The sequence below is a fragment of the Aquarana catesbeiana genome, linkage group LG01 (genome assembly GCF_042186555.1).
Source record: "Aquarana catesbeiana isolate 2022-GZ linkage group LG01, ASM4218655v1, whole genome shotgun sequence".
NCBI classification, from domain to species: domain Eukaryota; kingdom Metazoa; phylum Chordata; class Amphibia; order Anura; family Ranidae; genus Aquarana; species Aquarana catesbeiana.
Genome location: NC_133324.1, coordinates 752,524,875 through 752,537,866, shown reverse-complemented (window position 1 = coordinate 752,537,866; position 12,992 = coordinate 752,524,875). Strand labels below are relative to the sequence as shown.

The window sequence follows — 12,992 nt, the reverse complement described above, 5'->3', positions numbered from 1 at the left end:
AAAATGAACATTTTTTCGCAGGTAAAAAAATGTGCATTTATTATTTTTTTTCTAAGGAGCCTGCAGAGCATTGCACCCACAATCAGCAGGTCAATGGTGCAATCCCAGGCTCCCGCAGACTCTCAGCATAGCCGTCTGCCTGTACCTCGTACAGGCAGACAGCTACCTGAGAGCTGGAAGATCAATCGATTACGAAAGCGATCACCAGTACCCTCACAGCTCATAAAGAACTACAGTAGGCTGTCAGAGGCTGATGGTACTTTTAGGCATTAAATCACAGGAAACTGTGAATTCATGGCGCAGCTGTGTAGGCGGAACCCCGCATGGATGCACTGTTTTCAAATAGTGACAGCGGGTGTGGGGAGCGTATCCTCTGTCACGGGGAGGGGCATTAGTGGGGAGAGCCTGCAGGTGCTGAAACATGTAACCATGTTCCACCCTAAAAATGGGTGGCACATTTAACATGTTCCAAAGGTGAACTTTAATTCTATGAGTTCCATTTTAAGTAATTTCTGATAGAAGCATGAAACTTTTAATATTCCTGTATGGATGCTTTAACATACATCAACTTGTAAATATGTTTGTGGGGCATTCAAAATAGAAAAAATGTCCAACTATCTGATAAATATGCGAGATGAGAGATGATGACAATATAAAATAACCACATTGCAATATCTTATTTTAAAATGTACTTTTACCATTCCTGTGGATACCTTTGTCCATGAATTCAATATGAATCTATACAATTGCACAGACACTAGCGCAATGAACCACACAGCAGCAAAACAAAAGTAAATACAGACACGCCCCAGAGCCTTTCTACAATAGCACTATATCCCAGCACAGGTACATACATGCTGCCAGCAGAATATACCCTATACCTGGAGCTAGCAGGAGAACCAGCACAGACATGCAATAAAGTCTGCATCTATAATAAAAATGTTATAACAAAAGCAGATATTTTACACTAAATCGGGTTTTAGGAGTCAAATATGTAAAGGCTTAGTAAACATGTTGGAAACTTTAGGTGTTAGAGCATTGTACAACTGGTCGCTTTACAGCATGTCTGTGAGACCGATTCACCTGTCAGACGTTAAAGCGTGTTTCTACTTTTGCAGTCAAATTTGAACCCCCCTGCCCCCCACACACCACCCCCACTATTTGTTTGTCATGTGTTCCCATTCACACAGCGTACCTTAATATATTTAAAGTTGAACCCTGGGAGTTATACTCATTGCACAAAATATATATGTATATATCATACCTGATGGATCACTGGGAATCATTGTACAAGTCAGAACTGCTACAGTGATAGCTGTGATCTTCCGAGTCCTGCTGGTGTCCTAGGCAAGTGGCTTCTCCTTTGCACACTGACCACAGGGGTCACTGCTACCATTCTTATGATGCATTTCATTTTTTTCAATAAATACAAGGTGTTCTTTGATTGGACAAGGCGATGATTGTGACATTACCACCCTTCCTTGTCCAATCAGAAAACACCTTGCATTCATGGAAAAAAAAACATAATGTTTTCTATGAATGGTAGCAATGCTGAGAATAAAACCCACTGTGGTCAGTGTACAGAGAGGAAGTGGCTCCGAGCAGGACTCAGAATAGTGCAGCTACCATTATAGTAAATCCAACAACCACAGTGATCCAGCTTCCCCACCTGTCCATCAGGTTGGAGAAATAAATACTTACATTGTGTGGAGCTGGTCCAATGTAAGTATCCAATGACCATCATTTCTGGAGTTCAGCTTTAAAAATATATTTCTCATCTTTCATTGAAGCACATTTGGAAGAAACAGCTTGAAATTGTTCAAAATAGAGTGCAATTAGGGGACAGATTGTAGGACAGCTTTTTTTTTTTTTTTTTTTTTTTTTTTTATTCATTGCCGGTTTCAGCAGATTTTTTTTTATATGTGTATAGGAACATGTCACAAATATAGTTTATCCCCAATTTGACTGCAAAAGTAGAAATACACTTTAAATGAGCAACACTTTAAACCAGGGACAGATGACAAACTTCATGGCCCAGAAGAAAGAAAGAATTACAATAAAATCACAATGCAGAAGTACTCATAATCTCCGAATTAACCCCAAAATTGCTGCAATGAATCAAAAGCAAGCAGGCACAGAACACAAACATTCATAATGCAACAAGACTGGAGGAAGGGCAGAAATAGGTGGAAAGCAGTGAACTGCATGACAAGACATGTAACAGTCAAAATACCTGAGGCTTAGTGCATTCCTGTGAGCCAAAATGAAATGAATGCCATAGGAGAGGAAAGGAAAAGATGGAGATTACCAAGACATGCTAATAAATATTCCATCAGTATGAAGATTGAGAGGAGAAGAGCATATGATAATGAGAACCTTTGTATGGCTCCCCAATCAGCCCTTCCTCATTTAAATATCTGGAGAGCCATGAAACCATTCAAGCACAATTCTGAGAGCCTGGCGAATTCTACCAGCCGTCATGCCATTTTAGCGCTTTCTAGACCAGCCTTACAGATTCTCACAGAGATCAACTATGGTCAATCAATGCATAGAAAAAGAAAAGGAAGGATGGAATTTAGGAAAAGTTCTACCAGGGAACTTTCTATTTAAACTATCCTCATTTTTATCAGTATGAATTATTACATCTGAACACAACAATGTTCATGCTGTTTTTATCTATATAGTCGCACAGCAGCATTCTTTTCAGAAGGAAATCAAAGTTTGTATGGATGACCACACATGGACGAATCCTTAAGGGAAACTGATGGGTGGTGAGAGGTCATCTCGTCATTGTCGAGACATCAGACCTGCCAGAGCCCACTTTTTCTGTAATATTGGCATGTGGCATATACACAGTATAGAGGCCCTTCTCTCCCCTATGGAGAAGAAGGTATCGCTCTTAATCTCAGAGATTTCTACATTGGATAGTAAGAAATTACAATGCCTAAAACTTACCTATATGCTGTCCAATTATTTTTTTCTGTCAATTTTTAATTTTTAATTTTCAATCTGATCTCACAATGCTATATATTGTAATAGTATAAGCAGTAAAGAGTACATAGAACCTCCACATAGAAAACAACAGATGACTTCCTGCCAGTATTAATGGGTGTCAATATAATACATTGGTAAGGGGTAAGGCATTGCAGTTGTCAATATTACACTTATAGTCCAGCAACTTCTAGTGAGCCTACTTTATTCTGTATAAAACTATACCTGCAAGCATCTGATTACACCATAAAGGGCAGCCAGAGCCTTTGAAGATCTCATCAATCATACACAAAGTAACAAGTGACCTAGGTGATGCAAGCTGCCTTCCATTACACAGACATTACTTGAGAATAGGTGGATTCCTACAACATTGTTCTTCTTTTCCCTGTGGTCCAGCCCCCAATCCCCACCAAAGAAACTAATAAAATTAAGAAGAGGCAGATTTGATGGACCACTTGGTCTTTTTCTGCCATCGCTCTTAAAGGTTTCTATGTTACTTCTATTTAGTGGATCTTTTCACTGCATACCAGCACCACAATTAACAGTATTAGTCAAACTGACTTGCATAGATACGTTAAAGGCTAATGACCACATATTTCCAACTTCTCATCTTGTACAGAATGTTTGACCATTCTTCCAAAAGCACATTTGTGAGGTCAGGCACTGATGTTGGATGAGAAAGCCTGGCTTGCAGTCTGCGTGCTAATTCATCCCAAAGGGTGTTCTATCGGGTTGAGGTCAGGACTCTGTGCAGGACAGTCAAGTTCCTCCACCCCAAACTCGCTCATCCATGTCTTTATGGACCTTCCTTCCTCATGTTGGAACAGGAAGGGGCCAAACTGTTCCCACAAGGCTGGGAGCATAAAATTGTCCAAAATGTCTTGATATGCTGACGCCTTAAGAGTTCCCTTCACTGAAACCAAGGGGCCAAGCCCCACCCCTGAAAAACAACCCCACACCATAATCTCCCGTCCACCAAATGATTTGGACCAGTGCATAAAGCAAGATCCATAAAGACATGGATGAGTCAGTTTGGGGTGGAGGAAACTGACTGGCCTGCACAGAAGCAAAAGATTGCCGCTCCAATCTCTCAAATCCGTATCAAGACACCCGCCCTAATGGAACTCACAGGTGCTGGCTCTGCACAAGCTTGTGGAAAGAGAAAAATATCCTGGACGGCCGCACACCATAGAAGACATCTTTATTGATATGAAGAAATAAAATCCAAATGCAGTCACTGAGCTATGAATAAGCGCCATGATGGGGCGTGAAACATGTTAGCTATCTTTCCTGGCCTGCACAGAGTCCTGATCTCAACCCGAAACCTTTGGGATTTATTTAGAGCGGAGACTGCGAGCCAGGTCTTCTCGTCCAACATCACAAATGCGCTTTTGGAAGAATGGTTAAACATTCCCATAGACACACTCCTAAACCTTGTGGACCACCTTCCCAGAAGAGCTGAAGCCGTTATAGCTGCAAAGGGTGGGCCAACTCAATATTGAACCCTACAGACTAAGATTAGGGATGCCAATAAAGTTCATGTGCGTGTAAAAGCAGGCGTCCCAATACTTTTGTGTGTGTGTGTGTATGTGTATATATATATATATATATATATATATATATATATATATATATATATATACACATATACAAAAAATTGTTAGCACTATATAAATACCTGTAAGAATGAAAAATAAATCACTGTAGTACCAGTGTCTACTTCAGGGATTTCTAGCTTCTAGGGGGATCCCACAGGTAGAGTATACGTATGGTTACATAGTTTACATTTGTCCCAAGTTGGACCAACATAACTATGTAAGAAAAAATGCCATTCTGAGAATTATTCTTTTACACATTGCTTCATACTCAAGTGCCCCTCGTGTTGTTTAGATACTTCACAATGCCTATACAGTGGAACCTCGGATTACGAGCATGATCCGTTCCAGGACTATGCTCGTAATCCAATGAACTTGAATATCAAAGCAAGTTTTCCCATTGAAGCCAATGGAAACGAAAATAATTTGTTCCGCATTTACTTCAATGGGATGCAATACCGCATGCGGCCAGAGGCGGGGGGCGCCAGAGAGCCTTGGAAAAGGCCGAAAAGGCCCGAGGGACACTTCGGCGGACCTCGGCAAACCTCGGAAAGACTCCGTTCAGCCTTTCCGAGGTTTGCCAAGGTCAGCCGAACTGTCCTCGGGCCTTTCCGTGCATTTCCGAACGGCGCCGATCGTCCACTTTCGGCTCTGCTAAGCTCCGGCGCCCCCCACCTCAGGCCAAAAGCGGTACTTGCACACCGCTTTTGGCCTGAATCCTGCTCGTTTTGCGACACAACACTCGCAAACAGAGTTAGGAATTTTAGAAATACAGTGCTTGGTTTGCGAAACGCTCGTTAACCGCGTTACTCACAAACCGAGGTTCCACTGTAGAAGGAAAATCTCTCAAACAGGTATTAAAACTCACAATAGCTACTGATGCCAAGACATTTTCAAATTGGGTAGTTCGTAGACATGTGCACGGCCAAAAAATGTGTTATTTTTAGTTTCATTCGTTTTGGGGGAGTTTTTTTGGGTCATTCGTTATTTCGAATAAATTCGGAAATTTGAAAATCCGAAAAGAAAATTCGAAAGAACGAAAATCTGAAAATAAGAAAGAAAATCCGAAATAACTAATAACATCTATTAAATTATAGGTATTGGAATTTCCTTTCAAATTTGTCTGTTAGTTAACGTAACAAATTTATCCGAAGTTACGAATTATCCGAAATAACGAATGCCGCATCTAAACGAATGGAACGTAACAAATTAATAATAATAAATAATAATATAAAGTTTACATTATTATTATTATTAATTTGTTACGTTTCATTTGTTTAGATGCGGCATTCGTTAATTCTGATAAATTCCTATTCGTTACGTTCACTAGCAGACAAATTTGAAAAGGAAATTCCAATACCTATAATTTAATAGTTATTAGTTAGTTATTATTTCAGATTTTCGAATTGTCTGTTTTTCTAATTTTTGGATTTTCCAATTTGATTTTCCAATTTCCTGATTTTTGGATTTTCGAATTTTAGAAAAATTTGTTAATTCGAATATTTTCGAACGAGTTTGTTGCAAAATGGATTCTGAATGAAACGAATTGCACATGTCTAGTAGTTCTCCCACATAATTAACTATGTATGTACAGCAATGTTTAGTACTAACCTTGGAATTGATGGGCTGTCTTAAACGCGACGCACAGAAGCACACAGAAAAAAAAAATCCCTTTTAAATAGATAGGGGATTTTTTTTTTTTTTTTTTTTACTCACTTTTAAAATAAAGTCATGCCTTGCTGTAACCAACTGTGCCTGAAATGACTAACAAATGAACAGGCAGAATAGCCTGTACTAGCAGAACACAATGTGTGTGATCAGGGTGTGTGTTCCCATGGTCTGGAAGACAACACAAACCAAAGCTTTTTGCCCAGCCTGGGTGTGAGGATACATCAGTGTCTAACAAGAGACAGATTCAGAAAGATGATCTCTACTCTGCTCCAACACAGCAGATAATGCAGCGTGTTATAATGCTGGCTTAAAGGGTAAAAAGGGGCAAAGTTTTCCTTGTAGGGGAGAGGTACAAGTCTAGACAGATGTAACCACGCATACAAAACACAGGCTCTCCAGATCTAGGCTAATTCCTTCCAGCACCTTAATAGAATTTCAACATTTCCTAGCTCTGCATCAAGGGTCATGGGATTAACGGTGCTCTTGAGACCCATCTCTTCTGCTAATCATTCCAGCAGAATGAAAGTAAATTGTCCTTGATTTAGTAATGTTCCAGATATTTCAATTGTGCTGCACACAGTGCACTCGATTGTCACTTTACATCAGAAATCAGGCGTTTGCAGCTGTCTGAATAAACAGAAATACAGTAAAGTATAAAAGTTATTACTCACTGTGTGGTAGCCTCTTGGCAGCGGGGGTTTTCCAACAGGATAAGAATCCACAGTATCGATGATGGTCTGTCTCTCTCCTTTCTGATTGATCTTTCTGAACCTCCGTCGAGACTGTCGGTGAGATGCTTGTCTCTGAAAAAACTCTTCATTTTCATCCATATAGTCCACCTTAGGAAGGCAAACATATTCACATACAGATAAAAGGCTCCAACTATTCATCAGTAAAACTGAACATGCTTAAGTAACAAAAGGCACAGAGTGCTATTAAAGTTCTATTACTAGTCGTTCCCGGGCTGAAACCGCTAATCAGTTCAGAACATTTGTTACCTAGGAAACTACAAACTGGTCAGACCAGTCTGTGAAACTTTTAAGTGACCTGCATTAGTCGGTACCTGCAAATGGCAGAACCTAATCTTTTAACCACAAGCCAGCCAAATTATGGAAGCCGTTTCATGTTAGAGGCCGACACAAATGAGAGGTTATAAAGCTTACTGAGTAAACAGACAAGTTGAATTGCAGGCATATTTCTGTGCCTGGGGAAACATGGCTGCAGCGTACAACCACCCATAGTAATGAAAGGCTGTACACATGTAAATCATCTACTTAGGTTAATTTGTGCGCACACGTAAATGCCTGAACATGGCTTATGTGAATCCAGGGGAGTTTACATAAATATGACCTTATAACTCTATACAGCTAGTGTACAGCCATCTATTAATATAGGCGATTGTACATTGCAGCTGTGTCTCCCATGTGTGGAAGATAAACCTGTAAATCACATTGTACAGTATCCTGCGCCTATGAACATGAGGCCTAATACGGTACATAGAAACTGATCGGACAAAAAATTAATTCAACATATTTGTGAAAACAAGCCAAAAATAGAACTCCAGCCAAAAAAACAAGATAAAAGGTGAATAGCCAGTTAAAAGATAAAATAACAAAACCAGCTCCTGCTTTAATAATCAACTCCAATCTGGAAATTTCCCTCACGGCACTTTATTTTTCATTCCGATAGCCAGCATCATTTACCCAACTTTCTCTGAACCCAGAATGTCTTGGAGTAGCTTCAGCTTGTCAATGAACAGTGAAAGAAGCAACAGAGTAAGGAGCTCATCTCTCTGTCACTCTGTTCTCTCATCCTAGCAGTGTGCTTCAAGTTAGCACATTGGCTCCTTATACTGCTTCTTCCCCTGAAATTCACACCCTGCTGTACAGTGACGCAATAGGCGGATATCAAGGCAAATTCATGTTCTTCTACTGCTTACATATACAAAAAATAAATGTAATGATGTCTTAAAGTGGTACCTAAGTCTAGATGCTTTTTACCTTAAAGGGTTGTAAAGGTAAACACACAAACGTGTCTATACTTGCCTACTCTGTGCAATGGAATCGCGCAGAGCGGACAGGAACCTCCTCTTTTGAATCCCCCGCCGGCGCTCCTGGCCCCTCCCCCTCTGGCCAGTGCCCCCATGTGAAGCCACTTCCCATAGGGGCACCCGTGCGTGTTTGCACCTGAGTCCCTCTGCTGCGTCCATTGACACAGTGGGACTTGGCCCCGCCCCCCAATTCCTCGTCACTGGCTTTGATTGACAGCACTGGGAGCCAATGGCTCCCTGTGTCCCAGCAAAGCCAGCGAGACCCCGAAGTGAGGGGAGAAAAGATCTGCAGACGTGATGTCTCAGGTAAGTAAAGGGGGGCTGAGGGGGCGATACTGACACCTAAACATTCTTTACCTTAATGCAAAGAATGCATTAAGGTAAAAAAACATTTACAACCCCTTTAATGCATTCACTGCATGAAGGTAAAAATGTCCCACTAGTTGTATCACTCCTCCCTCACTCCCTTTATATTTACCCGCGTCCTCTCTCAATCCAGTGTTGTGTCTGTCTATAGCAGCACAGGCCTGTCTCTCTCCTCACAGGCTCAAGTAAATCCTTTGAGGAGGGAATAGAAGGCAGAGCCAAGCCGCCCAGCTTGGGAGCGAGCCTGCAGGTGTGCCAAAGGATAAAAGACTTCTCAAAACCATCTGTGCTTTATTTACTGCTGACTTTTTTTGTGTGAACGAGTAGGGGTACAACGCAACCCACATTTATTCACATTTTGAGGGGGGTTGGGGGTTCCAGATCTGGAGCCTCTGCCCACAGACCCCTACAACCACCGGGCCAGGGTTGTGGGGGAAAAGGCCCTTGTCCTCATCAACATGGGGAAAAGGTTGGTTTGTAAGGGGGGCGGGGGTCCATCCTACATGTTGGAGGCATGTGGCCTGATCTGGTTGGGGGGGGGGTCTGTTTTCCAAAAAAGTACCAAAACCATTTCAAAGTCGCATTGCAGCCCTGCCGTATTGATGTGAATGGATCTCAACCATGCTCAAGACGCACCTGAAACCGCCCTAGTGTGAGCGAAGCCTTAATCTACTTTTAATATGCAACTTTTCTCTTCTAAACTTCGGAAAAAGTTCATAGTGAGCAGAGGTTATTTTGATTTATTCATTAGATACAAACGGACTGGTTAGTTAAGGTAGGACATCATAATATAACTAAATATTAAGTTAAATGATATAGTAAATCTAAAAGTTGACTAAAAAAAAAAAAAAAAAAAAAAAAGTTGCATGGTCAGATTATAAAATGTACGGGCAGACTAAGACACGTCTAGATTTCCATTACCCATATTACCCATATTTAGGCAGCATAGCGCCAAAGAGCATTTGATGCAGAATTCAGAATCGGTCACAGTATTGATACAGCTTTCTAGAAAATCTCCCTCTTATCCACTGAGCACACACCAAGAAAAGTCAGGGAGAACGAGTGACGGCAGCGTTTGTTACAAAGTCGAGTAAATGATAAAAATGCTTCATCACATTGTATTCCACAGGCAAGACAATTTTGAAAGGAAAGCATACACATTCTAGTTTTGCTGAAAGAGTTAATCTGGATGTTAGATGGGATTCAGAAATGAGGACATTTTGCTTTCATGGAGTGAAACAAGGGGCACTGTGCATGTTTTGCCCTCAGGAAGGAAGTGGTCTGATTACTCCTTCTGGAATGCCAATATTCTCACAGAGGGCTGCAGACCACACCCATCTCCCATTAGGTAATGCGGGGAAGATGAGTAGGACTGGAGCGAGGAACGAGGCATGCCTGCAACTGATCAGCAGCACAGTGAGCAGAATATGATAAGAGTACAAAGAAGACTTACCACAATCATTTCGGAAGGTTCCAACACAATGCATTCACAGCCACGCCTGAAGCTTCCTGCAGATCTTTTGCCAAAGCTGTAGAAACACCAAACAAAAGAAAACATTGATTAGGAGTAAAAAAATCATTTCTGCAGGAATGTTAAAATGTGTGTAGTCTAATTCTGGACAATTAAGGGCACACAGATCAGTAATAAATATAGCCTGACAACAGTACATGTGCAGTACGTTCGTGAGAAAATGCTTCTTGGAACTGCAAGGTCTCCAGATAGATAAACCATGACTGCAGTTATGATTCCTGTTCACATGCTCCCGACCATTGCTGGACAAGCCTCCTGGTGCCTACGCAAATTATTCCCAGAGAAAACTTTTGTTGACAGATGTTTGGTTTTTGCTTTTTACACACAGGCTCCCCCCAAATCTAAAGACCTATAGATAAAGATGGATTAAACGGAAAACAGAATGTTGTTTGACAACAACCTAGATAAAAGGTTTTGGACATGCTAAACTCTTTCAGGCACAGGCTCACTTTTCTTAAAATTAAATAAATAAAAGGAGGAAATTAAAATAATGAAACCCAATGTCACAAACATGGTGAAGCCACTTCCATGGATGTTTCATGAAGCCTTTCTGACCAGGACTTCAGATTAAGGGATTGCTTTAAAAAAAAAAAAAAAAAACACATGTCACTGATAGGAGTAATGTGGCAACTGTGGTAGTTGTGTAAGGTCAGCATGACACTGTTTTTGGGATTCTGGAAGCTACAAGTCCTATTTTAGATTCGACTAATCTATCCTTGGCGAATGCACGCCTCAAGGACACATTCTGCCTGGCTTCCAAACACTATCCTGCAGAGGGAACACCCCATATCAGCTACAGACTGGTATTGCATGGAAGGTCCTGCCAATATACTTCAGCACAGAGCAAATGTGTTAAGTGGATGGGTCTGTATTAAGCTCTTTGGGTCAATATCCCTTTTCAGGGATGAGGTCGATAGGTGTTCTGTGGCTGTTGCGCACAAATCATCCCCTTTCATATCTGTGTATATGGCTTGAAGTTGACCACAAACAACCAAAAGTATTCATTTGAAAGGACAGGTGATATTATTATCAGGACAGTATACATCTCTGGAGCCCACACATGCTTTTTACTGGACAGGAAACAAAGTGCATCTAAACCCAAAAACAAACATTTCAAATATTGCAGCTTGGAAGTCCAGTTTTCATTTTTTTCCCTTTATTTTCACCTGCAAATAACACACTTCTATCCTTTCATCCCTACACTCATTTCCCCATTGTATCTATGGAGGTAACCATAAATGTCATAATGACTGGTCTTTAAACAAGCCTGACTTTGTTAATCTCCGTTACATAGTGGGCTGATGGAAATTGCAGTTTACAAAAGAGACTTAGCAGTTTATAACAGCTATGCCACCCATTCACAGAACGCAATGCATTGTGGGAAGGTGATGGGGCAAGAGATGCAGCTTTTCTCAGTAGCAGCGGCTATCAGAGAACTGAAGACATCCACTCAGGACGGTGTCCAGTGTTTTTAGGAGGCACAGCAGGAAGGATTTTTAGCAGAAGCAACAGCCTACACCTACTGGAAAACACACCATTACACATAATGAATGTGTAAAACCAGCTGGAGATGAAACTATTTTCTTTCCCGCAACCACGTGGGAAGCAGTCCTCGCTGGGAGTACACAATGATTAGTGCTAGCGGCTAAAACGGCCAAAATTAGAACTGTCTTAGGCCGGTTTTAGGTGATGTATCTTGTTTCCTACTTAACATAAGCCAACTGCAGTTCAAAAAGTGGACCAGCTGTAATGAGGAAACATCAGAACGCAATGAAGAATTCTACGAGGAACTAGAGCTGTATTTCTCAATCTTTTTTTTTTCCCAAGTTGTTTATTGAAAATTTTTCAAAGCAAGAAATAAAATAATTCTCAATCTTTTTTAAGTCAAGGCACTCTTTAAAATTATGTACAATCTCGAGGCCCCCCATTCTAAAATGTAAAAAACAAAACCAATAGCTTTACATATCACAGCAACATCCGCACACAGGACACCCAATATTAGAGGTGGTTTATTCTTCCAAAACAATTACATCTTTGCACACTGGTACTGACTAATATGCCAATGTTTCACTCAGCTAATGTGACCCCATGAAGAGGGGCAGAAGAGGGGCAAACAAGGATGTGGTGTAGGTGCCCAACCGATGATGCCACTGGTTGTTTGGACGCCAGTGGCTGGAACATTGTAATAGTGTGCAAGGAAAACCTGTGGCTTTGTGTAACTAAAAGGCGGGCTTAATCTATTCACTGATTCGTCTACATAAATTGGGCAATTTTTTGGCATTTGCCAAGGCACCCCTGAAGAACCATAAAGGCACCCTGGTTGAAATAGGTTGAACTAGAGTATTAAAAAGTTGTATCCCCTTCAACCCATGCTCACGTATATAATGCAGAACCTACAATTGGTCTGTAAACAGACTAAAGATGACCAGTTGTCTATGACATTTCATATGTAATATTCAATGATTAGCAGGACTACCTGTCCTGATCTCAGTTTCAAGAGATCTCATGTGAAAATGTGTTATTCTGTGCTTGCGCAGGCAATTTTATATATATATATATATATATATATATATATATATATATATATATATATATATATATTTTATTGTTATTACAGGGGTCACACATACCATTGGTTCTTGTAAAAGTAAATTCACATTTAGCACCAATCCACCGGCCTTCTAAAAATACCCTAGAATTCACTTTTATAAACCTGTTGTTACAAATTTTTCTAATTATATGTCCTATCTGGATTTCAGGGATCTCTCCCTAGCTGCACATCTCTGCA

The 12,992-nt window shown here is 40.7% G+C and overlaps 1 protein-coding gene across 10 annotated transcripts in view; it reads right to left on the bottom strand.

The window, feature by feature from the left end:
* Positions 1-12,992, bottom strand: part of RAPGEF2 (Rap guanine nucleotide exchange factor 2) — a 396,941-nt gene that overhangs the window by 141,013 nt on the left and 242,936 nt on the right. For 8 of the 10 annotated variants that reach the window (XM_073605965.1, XM_073605972.1, XM_073605900.1 and 5 more), the window contains 3 exons: positions 10,127-10,202; positions 6,929-7,096; positions 2,234-2,251 (listed from right to left, as the gene is read on the bottom strand). In XM_073605965.1, coding sequence (XP_073462066.1) covers positions 2,234-2,251; positions 6,929-7,096; positions 10,127-10,202 — 262 coding nt within the window. The remainder of the gene's footprint in view (positions 1-2,233; positions 2,252-6,928; positions 7,097-10,126; positions 10,203-12,992) is intronic. The other 2 variants (XM_073605915.1, XM_073605931.1) reach the window with 1 other exon arrangement.